The 15,783-nt window shown below is 42.3% G+C and overlaps 1 protein-coding gene across 7 annotated transcripts in view; it reads right to left on the reverse strand.

Moving 5' to 3' along the window:
• Positions 1-15,783, reverse strand: part of USP4 (ubiquitin specific peptidase 4) — a 43,716-nt gene that overhangs the window by 9,230 nt on the left and 18,703 nt on the right. For 4 of the 7 annotated variants that reach the window (XR_012675048.1, XM_075159149.1, XM_075159148.1 and 1 more), the window contains 5 exons: positions 15,542-15,715; positions 13,460-13,618; positions 10,540-10,764; positions 7,714-7,797; positions 6,859-6,953 (listed from right to left, as the gene is read on the reverse strand). Coding sequence is in view for 3 of the 7 variants with exons in the window: in XM_075159149.1 (XP_075015250.1) it covers positions 6,859-6,953; positions 7,714-7,797; positions 10,540-10,764; positions 13,460-13,618; positions 15,542-15,715 (737 nt within the window). In the remaining 4 variants the exon portion in view is untranslated. Of the gene's footprint in view, positions 1-1,106; positions 1,239-6,858; positions 6,954-7,713; positions 7,798-10,539; positions 10,765-12,031; positions 12,114-13,459; positions 13,619-15,541; positions 15,716-15,783 lie in introns of those variants that run through there. The other 3 variants (XR_012675049.1, XR_012675050.1, XR_012675051.1) reach the window with 2 other exon arrangements.

Consider the following 15,783-nt stretch of genomic DNA (forward strand, 5'->3'; position numbering starts at 1 on the left):
AGGGCACTGAAAGCAAAAAATACTCTGAGCTAAACACAACCCTCCCCAGTGCTGGGATCTATGATATTAATTCCAGCTGGAAAACACTATGTGGATCACAAGTCAGTCTATAGCAACAACCAAGAGAAGTAGTATATTTTGTAAGAGAACAGAGAAGGGTAGAAAAAAATGCCATTGCAGAAGCTGACAAACAGATCCGTCTGCATAGGATTACTACTGCACACCGACCCAGAGATGCTGCTGTGAAATTACAATAGGTTCAGAAGTTGACAATAAGAACGAACAGAGGACTGGAAAAAACCTGGGTGAAAATGCTGCACATATTCTCATCTCTTCTAGGAAGTGGAAATACTCCTAATCTGTTTACTTTCTTTCATAATACCAGAACACATACAAACAAGTAAACGAGGAGATAAGAAACTGCAAATGTAACTTTTTCAGACAACATGTAGTTTGCCCTGTAGAAGTTGGTCACAGGATTTTGCCAGTCTTAGAGGAGCAAGATTAAAAAGGATGAGGGAATTCAACCAGCAAGATTTTTACAAAGCTTAAAAAATACAAGCTCATTTTGGAAAGGACACAAACCCTCATTTCAAACAAGAAAACACCAATTTCAGCAAGTGAGAACAAACTTCCTAGATCAGTCTGCTACAAGATCTCACACATCTCAAACATTTCATATAAAACTACTGGACTAGCTGGTTTACTGACCTAACTAACTCAGTTCAATAATTGTTGTAGCCTCGGTCACTTGACACTTCTGCAGCCAGTCATGGTTTTTCAAAACCATGAACTCATCTAAACATAATACACAGCATGTTGTAAAAGAAGGCGGAAAACATGGTATGTACGGCAAACTAAATATGTCTTATTCAAATATGCACACTTTTAAAGGTTAAAGGTGACCTGCAAATCAATTTGTGAAACTTTTATCAATGTAAACAATACATATTATATCATATGCCCCATTAGCCAGGCTAAGAGAACAGGGGTATCTAGTTTACCCATCAAAACATTTTTCTTCTTAGGCCTTAAGAACTAAGAAGAAATACTAAGAGTGATACCCTTGAAATGCGCTGTGGAGTTTGTTTTCAAGTGGTACTTACCTGACCCCTCGTAGGCCGGCTCCAAGCTCCAGCAGGATCCCTGGGTGATGTGATATCACCAGCATGGTGCATGCGTGGGTGTTACATTGGAGCGGGAGCCGGAGGTCCTAGCGGGGCCGGACTTCACAGAACCTAAGAAAAAGAAATAGTAAGCATTTCGGTTATGTGCTGAATGCTGTTCTCTGCTTAGCCTGGAGAATGAGAGCATTCAGCACAAACACTGAACTAACGTCGTCAAATTGATTTGCAGACCACCTTTACAAGTGACTTTCTGATCACTTGCCACAGATCTCCCTGTCCTTTCACAGGAACAACATGCCTCGAGAGAAACATTTACAATGCTGTGAGAAGCGGGCTACTCCCACCGTTCTTTGGCTGCACTGCCCCTACACATCGTGCCAGTGCCCTTGCTTCAAGTCTTATAATCAAACCCCTCTATTTCTGCAAGCATCTCGCCTCTTCTCTGATGCTAAATATTGACACATCTTGCATCAGGGCTACACTATGTTTCCAAGCCTGTCATGATGAGAAACAGATGAGTGCAAGCCTCTTGAAAGAACGGGCTTGGGGAATTCTAGCCCCAAATTCTCCTCCCCTGTCCGGTAACCTGGAGAAGAAAATGTATAGTTTTGTCCTTTTGTGTAAAAGGAGACAGGTCCATTTTGGGATGCATCTGAGAGTTACTTAAAGTCACTTAAATATCAAGAAGCCCAGTAACATTTACATTTCTTCTTTTTGAAGTTTTACTATCAGAGAGCACAACAGGTCAGGTAATGCACCCCAAGAATTGATAAGTCAGAAACTGAGCAGCTGAAAGGGAAAATATATCTTAGCCATTCAGGGCAGATTTTTTTTTTTCCCAAATTACTCTCCATTCAGCTTAAATTCCAAATGGAGTCCAATTCTTGCCCCACTCCCCCCCCCCGCCCAAGATTCAGCATCTCCCACCACTTTAGTGGGCCATGAAAATTCACAATGCATGTCTAAAGACGTCCAAGGTGCCCTGCAAAAACCACAGAAAGCTGAACGTGTCCTCCCTCATATTCCTACGGTGAAAACAGGAAAAAAAAATACAGCTTTTCCGACCACTGAAATCACCTAAAAAAGGTGCAAGCTCAATATTCTATACATCCCACGTATTGCACATTTCACAGATACTCATCAACGGTACAGTCTGGACAGTATTTGTGCCTGCAGACCATGTCCTCTGTCAAGCAAATATAAGAAAAACAATAAAGCACATTCCAGCTACGCTACTACTACTACAACATATTGTGCGAGTTCCTGCTCAGTGACATTTACAACTGAAGCATTTCATGGAAATCGATATTCTGCTCAGTAACCAACCAACAGAGAGGCCTAAATCGGAAGCTGAGGCTTAACAGACATTGGTGTCAAAAGCAAGACAACAGTACGAAAGTACAAACTTTTTTTTTTTTAAAATCACATCCCTGCTGGGACACAGATCTTCTACAGTATTAGATTCTTCCTTGAATTTTGAATTGAGACGTGTGTCGCTAGCTGGCTAGCGCACAGTACTTTAAAATCAGAAGTCTGTCGAACTGAGGGGGATATTGTTGTCATATGCAGAACCAGGTCTGGCTACCGCTTTCAGCAAAGCAAACCTGGAGAAATACTGCAAGAGACTGACCATTTATATTTAAATTTTTCTTTCTTCCTTGCTTAGAAATCAATTGGTATCTTGTCAGCCCAACTTAACGCTTTAGAAAGTCGTCTTAGAAGTTTATTTTGGGGCAATTTCCAGTATAAATGTAGTGCAAATAGACTTTTGATGGGTTAGCATGATTTATTGAATCTTTTTTAGGTTGTTATTTATTCCAATTGTGAGTTTTGGGTGAAAATACTGTCACTGTAAAACATTACACAGTTATACTTTCTAATAAAAGGCAGCTGTTCCCCTTCACTAATCAATACAAAGATAGTTTTCTTGCAGGAACAGAAGAGAGATACATTACTCAGCGTAACTAGTGATACACCGCACAACTACATCACCAGTCAGCACAAGAGGATCTTTTCCAAGCTGAACATTTTGTGGACTATGCAGGCATACAGAGCCATCCTTCAAGTCACAAGCAGCAAGTTTTTTCCTGTCACTTCTCTAAAGAATTGGCCTTAACTTAAAACCAAAAGAACAAAATGCTTTTTAGTGGGCACTCAAGTCATCTTCGTTGACTTTGCAGAAATAAAATGTTTCTCAACTATACATTATTTCAATTACATATTTTTAGTTTCAAGTGGAAGCAAGTTTGTTCTTTAAAGATGGAAGATTCTGAAAGACTTCAGATTTTTTTGAAATATTTTGTATTCCTCCATTTAATAAACAGCAAGATAATTGCCTGTAATCTAAGAAGGTAAGTGAGTTCAGGATATCAGAAACTCCTGAAGTTACCGGCAGCAGCAGCAATCTGAACATCCAACTAGCAGGTTGCCACATTCTCCAGCCATGCATCACACAACATCTTCAGGAAGGCAGCAAGCCCTCATCTGACACGTCACTGTCGATAACTTCTGCCAGAAATGTAACAGCTTGAGGAGCACTTGAGAAGTTTCTGTTTAATCCACCCCTGCCCCACTCTCGAGCCGCTTCCACGCGCACAGCAGGAGAGCTGCGTGTGGAGCAACACGGCACTCCACGCCGGACACGGGAACGGTTCTTTTAACACTGCCCTGTATCCTGAGCCAGGTTATCGTCTAGTTCCACAGTTACATCAGCCCGGCTAAGGTGCAGGAACGAATGCTGAGTGTTACTCAACCAGCACTTAGGATAAGCATAAGCTATGTTTTCATGCCAAAAACATAAAAAGCAGGAAGTTTTAGGAGTATTAAACCAGTCAGGCTAGAAGGAACAAGTTAACCAGAGAACACAGGAGGAGTGAACGGGGCTGCTCCTGCTCTGGTTTTGGAGAAGAGGCCCACAAAGAAAGCGTGCAGTGCCTGGGTCCAGCCCCAAGGCGGGTAGCAGTGGTAGATGCAAGTCGGAGCAGCATTTGCTTCTCATCAAAAAGAGCAAGCAGGCAACCCAAGAGAAGTCCCAGCACTGAAGGAAAACATACAAGGGCCAGTGTGACAGCTAAAAGTGCCGGGGTGGGGTTCTGTGCAGGAGTTCTCTCCAGCAGGTATAAAATCATCCTTTCCACCAGGAGCAGAAGGCAGAGATGGCCTCCTCCGTGGCTACAAAGACATTCCCCAATGGAAAACAACTTCTGAAGCCAGCAGGACAAGAATATTCACATTATTTTGGAAGCTATGCACTTTTTTAGCAATGATGTATCAAGTCCAAACAGACAATATTACTCCTCCAAAGCAACTCAGATAATTCTCACAGTCTTAAACGTTAAGATTTAGAAAGCCTGAAAAAAACTTATATAAGACGGTTTCAACTTACTGAAGAGTTTTAATTCACAGAGATCTCAAGGATTCCTCAGACCATGGGCTAAATACAAAGAAAAATTAAAAACATTTCCTGCAAGGAAAAACTAAAGAAAATCATAATTTCTTAGACAGATACTAGAAACAAATAACACATGGAGTAACAAAAAAAAAACCCACATAAATGCCTTCAGCATATCCTTAATGTCGTCAGTTTGCAAGAGCCCAATGAACCAAAAACCTAACACAGCTAGTCTTAAATCCAACCGAGTCCTTTCAGTGACAACTTTCAAAGTTTCTGCCAGTGCCACTACACTCTCACAGCTTGCTCAGCTCATGCTGTACAAGCAAGTAACAGCAAAAGGGTAAAAATTCCTACAGAATCACTCAAACCTGCAGTTCAGAAAGCCCGAGTTGAAGATCCACCCTGATCGCTCCCCCCTTGTATCAATCTTAACACTAAACTGATGTACTGTCAATCCCTCCTTTCACACCCGATTCAGCAGATACAAGACCTTAATAAATTGAAACAGAGTGGAATTTAAGAACCTTCACGCTACTATTACCATATCTTGAATGATTTAATTAAATCTTAGAACACCTAAGAGCAGACTTCTTATAACCAGACAAGGTAAGCAGATCGTCCATGATAAAACTAATTACGCATTTGCCTTTAAATAAAAAGTTCTGCTCTTTATGAACAAGTGTTTCTCTGTTGCGTTTTTGAGACAAGACTCCCTTTCAATAGAAGAATGCTGACTTTTAGCTGTAGGTTAGAATATTACTTTACATATCTTACTCCTGGCAGCATCACCCATTAAAAGGAGTTCCTACGAGCAGCTTTCTCCTAATTCTTGCCCTGGTGCCTGGCTGCTTGCTCTTGCCCCACAGTGCTGAGAACATCTTAGAGGGTTTATGTGGAAAAACAGGGTTAGCAAAACTTCCTCCTGCTACCTCTCCTCTTCCAGGTCAGTTCACCCATTATGACTATGACTCACAGCATCACCTCATTTACAGTTGCGCCTGCACATAAAGGGAAGTGGTGACTGCAAAGGAAAATATAAGTGGAGCTGCAGTTCAGCTAATGCTTCCCCCCCACCCCAGAGCAGAGCTAATTCAGATACAGTTGTTTTCTGTGGAGGGATATGCAACCTGTTATGCCTGTAGGAAAGTGGGGTGTTTTTGTAATTACCATTGTAATATCACGCATCTTGTTTTTTCAGTGTTCTACTAGCTTTGGAGACAGACTGACTTACAATCTAACAATTTACAATACCCTCACAAAATGGATTTCACAGAAGCCAAACATCTTTCCTAGGCATCCTAACTGGCCACACCTTCAGCTGCAATTGAAGAAAACAACAACATGCCAAGAACTTTCAGAAAAACTCAGACATTAGATCTCAGCAATGAGGTCACGACAGACAGCATGACAGAGTAGCACCAAGCAGTACGTCACAGCATTCCACTGAGTGAAAGGTACGCACTGCACCAGAGTATATTAGTGCAGGACTTCACACTGGCACAACAATTTTATGGAAGCAACATCCTTGCACTGGAACATTCTCACATGAGGAAGACTGGACTTGTGATGAACGGCTGGATTTGACCTCACAAACCCCAGGTTCAGTTGCGAGCCTCAAAGTCCATTTTGCACTTCATGTGCAATATTTTTCATTTTCCAGCTGCAATAGAGGAAAGCTACTTTTGCTCTCCTCACCAGATTTCACAGATGACTGGACACATCTCATCCACCACACGTACGTAAAACATAAGCGCAACCAAATCCTCAGCTTTGCTGAAGTCTCTCACAACCACAGTTAACACACAAATAGTGTAAGCGCCAGTCAAGAGTCTATCAAGAACCTCCAGTCATGGTTAGCTGGGTGCTATAGCAACTACGTTGGGTGTTAGGAGAGGCAGAGTACAACAGCTTAGACTTCATGCTATCCGAATAACAGCTCCAAGGCTTTTGGCTGATTTGGAGCATAAGAACAGTAAGCTTAAGCTTGCCTAAAAATGCCAGTGAAAGCATAACTGTAATCCAGACATAGATTATCATATCTGAAATAGGCTTGTAGAAAGTTCCAAACTGCAGAACACAGGTCAAACAAAGTTCATTACTACCCAGCGCCATGACTTCCTTTGTGTTAGAAAAACACCTACTAAACACTGCACATGCTGATCTGCTGCTAGCAGAAGTGCTGCATTACTGCTAAGTCACGCAAAAAGTCTACAGGAAGGTTTAGGTTTTGGGGGGGGGAGAGGGTGGGGTGTCGGGGGAATCGGATTTTATATCCTGAAACCAAAGTGAATGTTTTGTAGTATTCTTTGCATCATGGCATCTTCCCACTTTACTCACACAAAGATGTCGTCTTTTGGCATGATATGATTTAAACCTTCATCCATTTGGAAGATTTTGTGGAATCGATGATTATACACATCTGTCACCACCATCTAGAACAGCAAGAGATATTTGCAAAGAGATTATAATAAAAGCTTACATAAATTTAGGCAAACTAACTCTAAATTCAAGCAACAGTTTATTTCTATTCTTTATCAGAATTTTCAGCACACCAACATCAGCGCTGTTTTCTATAACAGCACCCAGCAGCTAATCAGCTGTATTTGTTAAGATGGATCAGAAAAACAAAGCAAGTAACAGACTGATTTTACAGAGGTACTGAGGAGATGCAATTCCAACAGCTGCAAGTCAGCCTGGTGGAAACAACAGCACAGATCCCAACATCAAAGTGGCAACAGGCTAGGATTTCAGGCATGGATCACTCACATCTATAATTAACTGAAATAAATTTAAGTGCTACACTGGCATCCTGAAAATACCCCACCAACTACAAAACCATTCCCTCTGGAAAAGCTCACTTGATCCCTTTGTTATTAAAAGGATGTCCAAGAAGAGGTGGACCCAAAACAGATATCGAACATCTCTCAGTTCTAAGAAACTACACTATCAAATGTTGGGGTGGGGGCTAGCTTTCTGCCCCTTCTCTTAAACCTCTCTACTGCAATGGAAGTATCAGAATAAACACAGATTGTTTCATGCATTTTTTATATTACAATCAAAGCATTCAAACTTGTTAGGGTTTTGTCACCATTCCATTAAGTTCATCTTATCACCCATCTAAAAGCTAAGTCACCAAAATGCTCCAAGAAAAACAAACATTTATCAAAATTACTGTGCTGCATTTATCCTTACATTTTCTGCAGGAACACCAGAGAGTTTGGAGAGTGATTCACACAGATCCGAGATGGCCCCCATCATCGGCACCACAAGCCGGTACTAGAAACAAAGATAATGTCATGCTTACACCAGGCAAAATAAACCCATGCAAGGCAGAGAGCAAGAAGATGGAAATAAAACCTTTAATTTACAGGAGTTCTGCTGACGTGAAGGTCACAGCCACACACTTCAAAGTCTTCTGGATCTCAGCTCTACCTTACAAAGCAGGGATTTGGAGGGAATGAAAGAGCCTTAAACAGTTGGCCTTCTGCTTTGATCAGGCTCAGCAGTAGTAAAACGCACCAAAAAAAAAAAATCACCAGACACAGCAGCTTGCTCAGAATATAAAATTGCTGTTTCTTTATGTGACTAAAAACATCCTAGAACCATGCTCCCCAGTGCCTCTGGAGGTCAAGTCAGAAGTCTTGACAGACAGGAAAGCAAATGTGCACGTGGACTGCATACAAGGACGGACCCTCCTAAGCAGATCAGACCACTTAAACCTTCATTTGATGGGCAATGTCATCAACACAAGCTTTAGTTTACTCCTTTTAAGAGTTCTTTCTGGACATGCCCTCAGATTGAAACAAATCCCCAGAGCTCATCCAGAATAGGACACACCATGTATCACACTGCACTGGGGCTGGCTGGGAGGGAGTTACCTTCCCTATGGCACCCTGTATGGTGCCACATTTTGGATTTGTGGCTAAAACAGTGTTGGTATCACACTGATGTTTTAGTCACTGCTGAGCAGTGCTTGTGCAGCGTCAAGGCTTTCTCTTTGTCCCCACTATGCCCCATCAGCAGGTAGGCTGGGGGCAAGAAGTTGGAAGGGGATGCAGCCAGGACAGCTGTCCTGAACTACCCAAGGGCTATTCCGTACTATATAATGTAACACTCAGCAATAAAAATTATGGTAGAAAAAGAAAGGGTGTTTTTGGCTTCCAAGGTAACTGCTCAGACACTGGCTGGGCACTGGCCTGCTCGTGGGAAGTGGCAAGTGACTTCCTTTGCGTCGTTTGTGTCATTGTCCCCACCTCCCCACTTTTCCTTCACCTATTAAACCATCTTTATCTCAACCCATGGGTTTTCTTGCTTTTGTTCTTTCTAGTCTCTCCTCATTCCTGCTGGGAAGAGGGCAGGGGGGGAGTGAGCAAGAGGCTGTGTGGGTGCTTGGCTGCTGGCCTGCATCAATGCCCCACTTACATTAAGCTACAAAAATATGAGGGGCACAGTCAAGAAACCTTTCACACTCCTAAGCAGAAACATCTTGTAAGTCAGTGGGAACGCCCTACCTCAGATGCTAAACACATGATAATCCACTGGTTCCACTCCCAGTGCTCTGAACACTTCCCTGAAGACAGATCTGTGAGCTTTTAACATGGCTAAGTGACGTTCTGCAACCAGGAATGTGCATGGATGCAAGAATATGGGTGCACCAGAACACAAGCATCTACAGTTTGGTTTAATCTAGCATCCTTCCTCCATCAAGTTATCAGTACCATACGCTTCAGAGAAGGACTCAAAGGTACTGTATGTTATAGGTAGGCACACACTCAGAGAGAATTATGTGGAACATAACTCCTTTTAGTCAAGGCAGATATGTATCAATATTCACCAGGATCTTCTCAGTTATCCTACCCATCTGCATCTTCCACTGTGGCCATCAGAGATTTTCAGTTCACTTTCTCTTAGCACAACCCACACAGCAGAGACACAATTCCTCCCTGTGTCACACACCAGAGGGGAGCAGTGGCCCACACCTCTGGCTTCCCAACTGGGAGATCACAAAATGCACAGAATTGCTCCCAGGGAGACTGAAGGTGGGATGTAGAACGTGCACATGGCCAACTCATCTAGAAGAGCTCCAGGCAGTGGAAGTTCTGTTAATCTTGATTCTTTAAAGTAGAAGAACTTATCCTTTAAATCTCTATGCTATTGGTAATCTTGCTTGTTTTCTCAATTAATCCCTTCTCTGTTCTTGCCCTTCATAAAGTTTTGGTGACAAGAACAAGTGTAGCTGTCCTTGATTTCACAGTTGTACAAAAAGCAGGATGAAAATTTATTGTGAATTCAGCATACATCCTTCTCCACTGTACCTACCACCCCCCTCAAACTAACAGCGTATATACAAAGCACAAGTTTTACCATCTGCAGCTATAAGCCACAACACATGCAAATATTGCTAATCAGTACCTCCAAAACTGCATCAGGGCATCTAGTCACCCTGCTTGGGCCTCCCAGATCTTGCCTTCTCTTGACATGCGTGGCAAGCACAAGGTTACTTTAGGTATGTGTGTGCCCACCCACAGCCCCATTTGAAAATAAAATGAGAGGAAAAAAATTAAAAATCAGTCTATCTTAGAATCGAGCAGGCTTTAAAAGCAATCAAGTCATTTTTCGTTTTTTTTTTCAAGAGGGATTGTTTTTCATTTCTGTTTGGAATTCAGAGGCCTTACCCATTTAGGTAAGTTTCACCTTTACATTTTCCAAGGCAACAGAAGGTACACATGACAATGCAAACACGTCGCTGCTTTCAGGGAAAGCATTACGCAGGTAATCTCATCACAGGAACAGGTAAGCCACTTCCAGCTGACCCACGACCCTCGTCTCACGAACCACGATTTTTAGAAAGCCACTTGATTTCACATGTTCAATTCCCAGTTTTCACATTAAAAAAACATCCTACCTCACTCAAAGGTGGACATCAATGTCCTTTAGATTACTTGAAAAGTCTCAACTTTAAAACCTAAAGAAAGACTCAGATGACTTAAAGAAATTTGTGTCTTCAACATGCCTCACCTGGACAGGTCTATGCTGGGGGTCTGCGTATACCAGGGTAACTTCCATGAGACGATCTCTCCTCAAGGGCAGTGGAAGGGTTAAGTAACAGAAAGGATCAAAGGTCACAGAAACTTTGGAGCATTTGGGACAAACAAGGGTAGATTTGAAAAGACCATGAAAAATATCGACAATGATAGAATCATTCCTCAGCCTATGATTCTCCCAGGCTTCTTTTGCCACCTCCTATAAAAAGAAAAAAAAAAAAATTAAAAATTATTTCTCGCAAACACTTCCATAGCATGGCAAGCATAGGGATCAAAGAAAACTCAGAAAATGGATACTGATGGGTAAATTTCACAGAAAGGGGGGTCTACCAGTGTGTCCAGCATAACACACTGGGATTTATTCTCAGCAAACTAAGGTCTTGCGTCAAGTCAAATGTAACACATCTATTTTAGCTGAGTCACTTGGTCAGGTATTCCTTGGTGCATACAATGCCAGAAGCACAAACGGAGCCGAGGGGACAGTGACAAGGCTGCTCTTCAGGACAGAAAGCTGCCAACAAGATACGCTCCACCCTCCTCCATGAGGAATGGACTGCTGCCCTCTGCTTTTGAAAGACAGCTGCAGTTACAGCTTCTGAGAAGCTTTTTTCTTCTTGGAAAATGATGGTCCATGTCTGGGCTGTTTTGGCTGGGGTAGAGTTAATTTTCTTCACAGTAGCTAGTACAGGGCTGTGGTTTGGCTTTGTGCTGGAAACAGCGTTGATAACACAGGGATGTTTCGTCACTGCTGAGCAGTGCTTACAGAGAGTCAAGGCTTTTCTGCTCCTCACCCCACCCCACCAGCGAGCAGGCAGGGGGGCACAAGACGTTGGGAGGGGACACAGCTGGGACAGCTGACCCCAACTGACCAAAGGGATATCCCATACCATACGACGTCATGCTCAGCATATAAAGCTGGGGGAAGAAGAAGGAAGGGGGGCACGTTTGGAGTGATGGCGTTTGTCTTCCCAAGTCACCGTTACGTGTGATGGAGCCCTGCTTTCCTGGGGATGGCTGAACACCTGCCTGCCGATGGGAAGCAGTGAATGAATTCCTTGTTTTGCTTTGCTTGCATGCGCGGCTTTTGCTTTCCCTATTAAACTGTCTTTAACTCAACCCACGAGTTTTCTCACTTTTACCCTTCCGATTCTCTCCCCTATCCCACCTGGGGGAAGTGAGCGAGTGGCTGCGTGGGGCTGAGTTGCCGGCTGGGGTTAAACCACGACAATATCTCAGAATGAAAGTATAAAAGGAGACAAATTACAATCCCTTGAAGATTTTCACAATACAACTTATAAACACCTTAACTAAGGGCACCTGATAACTGGCATTTGTCTATTCAATGGAATCAGAGGCTCTTCTTAGCGTAAGACTTTTAGTTTATGGTACAATACCATGTATTTTACATATCTCTCAAGTGAAATAAGTGCCATATATACACACACTGCAATGCTACTGTCACTAACCAGGATGCTGAGATGGGAACAGAGTAATTAGCTCCAACAACTGCAGTGATATGGATGCAAGGCAGAAACACATGTACATCTCCTACACCAGGGAAAGGAAAGTACCTAAATAAAATGAAGGCATGCCGGCATCGTTTCCATCCCACAATTATCAGCATTTCTTGGACAGAAAAAAAGATTAAATACACTACTTCTTCTGGTGTTCTCACATACACTCTATTATGCAAGAAAAGGCAAAAGACATGAAGTTATTGCCAGTTAAGAGGAAAACCAAAAATAACTATTGTATCTGGCTTTTAGAGGCTCCTGAAACATTTTTTCACTCAATACACTTACTCTGGACTCTGCATTTGCCAGTATGTGGCAGCGGTTTGTACTGTGACAAGAGGTAAAAGCCTGATCAGGAGAACATGAGTTCACTTGGGGAAAGACATTTCACTATTATGTGTCTCATTTTAATGTGAGCATGGTGTTTGCCAGCTTCAGAGGAACCAAGTGTTTGCAAGGTGCTCACATATCAGTGCTGACTGAGAAACAGAGGATAGAGAAAAGGCAGGAAGAAAAATGAACGGAGATTTTTCTGGCCTCTGTCAGAAAAATGGCATAAGAGAATTAGTTTCCTCTATTTAGGTAGAGTGGGTAACTGGAGCCCAAGGGTGTTTAAATTCAAATTTAAACTAAATACAACGTTAAGTTGCTTTAATATCAGTGTACCAATTTCCACAACACCAGAAAGGAGGAAAATCAAGCCTCTTACGGAGATGCAGGTAGTGCATGGATTACATTTGTCTAGAGGCCGTGAGGGAACACACACGAGAAGTTTGGCCTAAAAGCTCATTTCCTTTGACACTCTGCTGTCTACTAGAGGGACACCAGAATGGCTGCTTACAGCCCCATGCCCAGGGCACATGTTCAGACCATTATTTGAGGGGCAGCCCTGGCATCTCCATATGAGAATGCTCCCAGTCCCACCCAGTCCACATGCAAGTACTACGGTCTGCACAGTAAGCGCTCCCCTCAAACTGATGCTAAAAGCTGCTGCTCAATCTATGTGGAAGGAAGAAGCTGGGCCTAAGTAGTCAGGAGGAAAGGTTATGGCAGTAACTACAGCCTACTTTTAGGTAGCTGTTACATCACAAGATCAACTTCCTTCCTTCCCACTGCAGAACCACATCAGCATTGTACCATACGCACATCTTTCTGAACGCCAGTACAAGAATAGACATCCTGGGGTAAGGCAGAGCTATGTGCCACGAGGTGTCACAAAGAGTCAGCTGGGCCATAAAGCTCGATCAGGTTCTCCCCTCCCAGGTACACTGCTTTGTAGGGAGGCTGCTTCTGTGGCCTGTGAGCAGGAAGGCCAGGAAGTGTCACAAAACCCAATCAAGCTCCCTCAGAAGCACTACCCTCAAGTAAAGGGCACCATACCGAATCAGGTCTGCCATTGGCATCTTTCAGCTCCAAGTAGGGCTTCTTCTTCACTCTGTTCAAATCCTCGTGCAAGCCATCTAGAAGAAAAGCCAAGAGCTCCTGGGAATCTTGCTGCTGGTATCCTGAAAACTGAGGAGCAAATCGGCCAACCTGCGTCTGAAACACGAAGGCAAGAGTCAGAGGGGGTGAGCATGACCTGTGTGTAAGAGACAGGAATAAAAACACTCACTCTGGCTTTTGCAGAGATCAACTACGTTACGTTAGCAGTAGACGACAGTGAACTGGATGCTAACACAGTAAGGGTGCCAGGATAATTTTCCCAACTATTTTTATTTTTCCCCATAGTGTTGAGAGGGAAAAATGCATTTAGTGCCGTGACACTAGAAATCCAAGTTATCAATATTAACTCAGGAACCTGCAAACAACGAGTATGCAAAACCTGTGTGTTTTGCATCTGCCCGATGCATTTTGTACTTTAATTTTTCTTTCAGAAACCTATAGTTCCTACAAGGCAGACTTGCTATACGGTAGCATCTTGAAGCAGGTGGACTGCAAGACTGAAAATGCTTGCAGAAGATACTTATGAACTAACAAAACTGGCTTAAAACTAGGATTGAAATCCTCGCCACAGTAACCTCTAGCTGTTCGAAAAATTGTGATATGAAGCTAAGAAACATAACAGCCTGAGTTAGTGAAAGTCAGAAATAGCACACCCAAATACAGCCTCTTATTTCATAAGTGCTATCTCGCAACACTGACATTTAGTGTTCTTGCTTCTTAAAAAAAAAAAACACCCACCAAAAAAACCCCAAAAACCAAAACCAATAGAAAGGGCTCCCACAGGAAACCAACAATTATCTGAAGGAGTGGTCAGTCCTAGTGACCATCACTAGTTTTCTCATAAACACGAAGAGTCCAACAGACTTGCAGAATTATGCTTAGTACATTTTAACCACTCCAGATGACAACTGCAAGGTAGCCTAAACTGAAGGGCTGTTTATATTATAGATAGTTAATGCTGTCACTAAATCAGCAACAATTGTTAGAAAAACCACGAGTAATACTGTACTAGGAAATAAAGAGTAATTCCTATTCCAGTCTTAAACAAGAACAGCCCACATTAAGACAGTTTTACTGATGTCCACTACAGATGCACGTATTTCCTCTGAACCGAAGTTTACAGAACAACAGAACAACAAAGTGGTGGATACGTGCCAGCAACTCCAAGTCACAAAAATTAAACAACATCTTGCTGTTTCAGAACTACCTATGACCCCACAGAGGACTTCTGTAAATTTCTGTAGTCCATAAGACTCTTGCTCCAGGTCTCACCTTCAAGACTGTACCATGCAAAACCTGAATAGCAACAGGATGCACATTTACATTAATATCACGTCATTGCTTATTTCATGCATTTGGGATGTTATTCTTCTTCAGCATACTGAGATTGCACTACAGAAGCAAACTCTTAGTGTTCCTTGGATGCTTTAATTACGTTGTTCTGCACTGGAGCATCTTTGCATTATATTTAAAACAAAAGACATAGTTACAATTTTTCTAGGGGTTCATATACAACTGCCGCATTGCAGTATTTCATTTGAAAGCAGCTCTTTACACTGAAGCACTGGGAAACATTATACCAATAAATAATATTATAGACAAGGGGATACATTTTGGTCTCCATTTTATAATTTCATTTTTTAAATTTATAACTTGCACACCTTTTCTCACTGATTAAAACTCACAGCTGGCAATTCACATGACCTTGCCTAGTTTTGTAGCAAAGATCATTTTGATGCATCTGTAAACAGCTCTCAGGCTGGAAGGTCATTTACTAAGTAAGGCATTTAACATTAAAGAGCAGTAACCAATTCCAGAGAATGACAGTACTCACTGGCATGACACTACTCACTGGCAAGTTCCTCCTTGCACCCTGAAAAGCACTTACATAAAACGTGAAACAACACTGAAGCAATTCTCTTATTACTGCTTTCGTAACACCAAAATACGTGGAAGGCATATTAGCCTTCACTGTTTCTTCTGTCAAAGAGCTACGCTACAAGAACATGGAGTACTTACTTTAAACATACGTGGGGCCACATGAGACTGTCTCCCAGACCAAATCTGTTTAATGAGCTCTGCATAGGCTTCTGCAATTTCTCCTCTCATCCCCAGTGGATTGTTCTCATTTATTTCAGCTTCATATTTGTCTTCCAGGAAATAGTCAGTCAGAGGAGGGGTATTGCTCAGACACTGAAAAAGCATTAAGAAAATGAACTTACTGCACAGGACAATAAATCTATGTGACAATGAAATAACAA

The sequence above is a fragment of the Calonectris borealis genome, chromosome 10 (assembly GCF_964195595.1).
Source record: "Calonectris borealis chromosome 10, bCalBor7.hap1.2, whole genome shotgun sequence".
Classification (NCBI taxonomy): domain Eukaryota; kingdom Metazoa; phylum Chordata; class Aves; order Procellariiformes; family Procellariidae; genus Calonectris; species Calonectris borealis.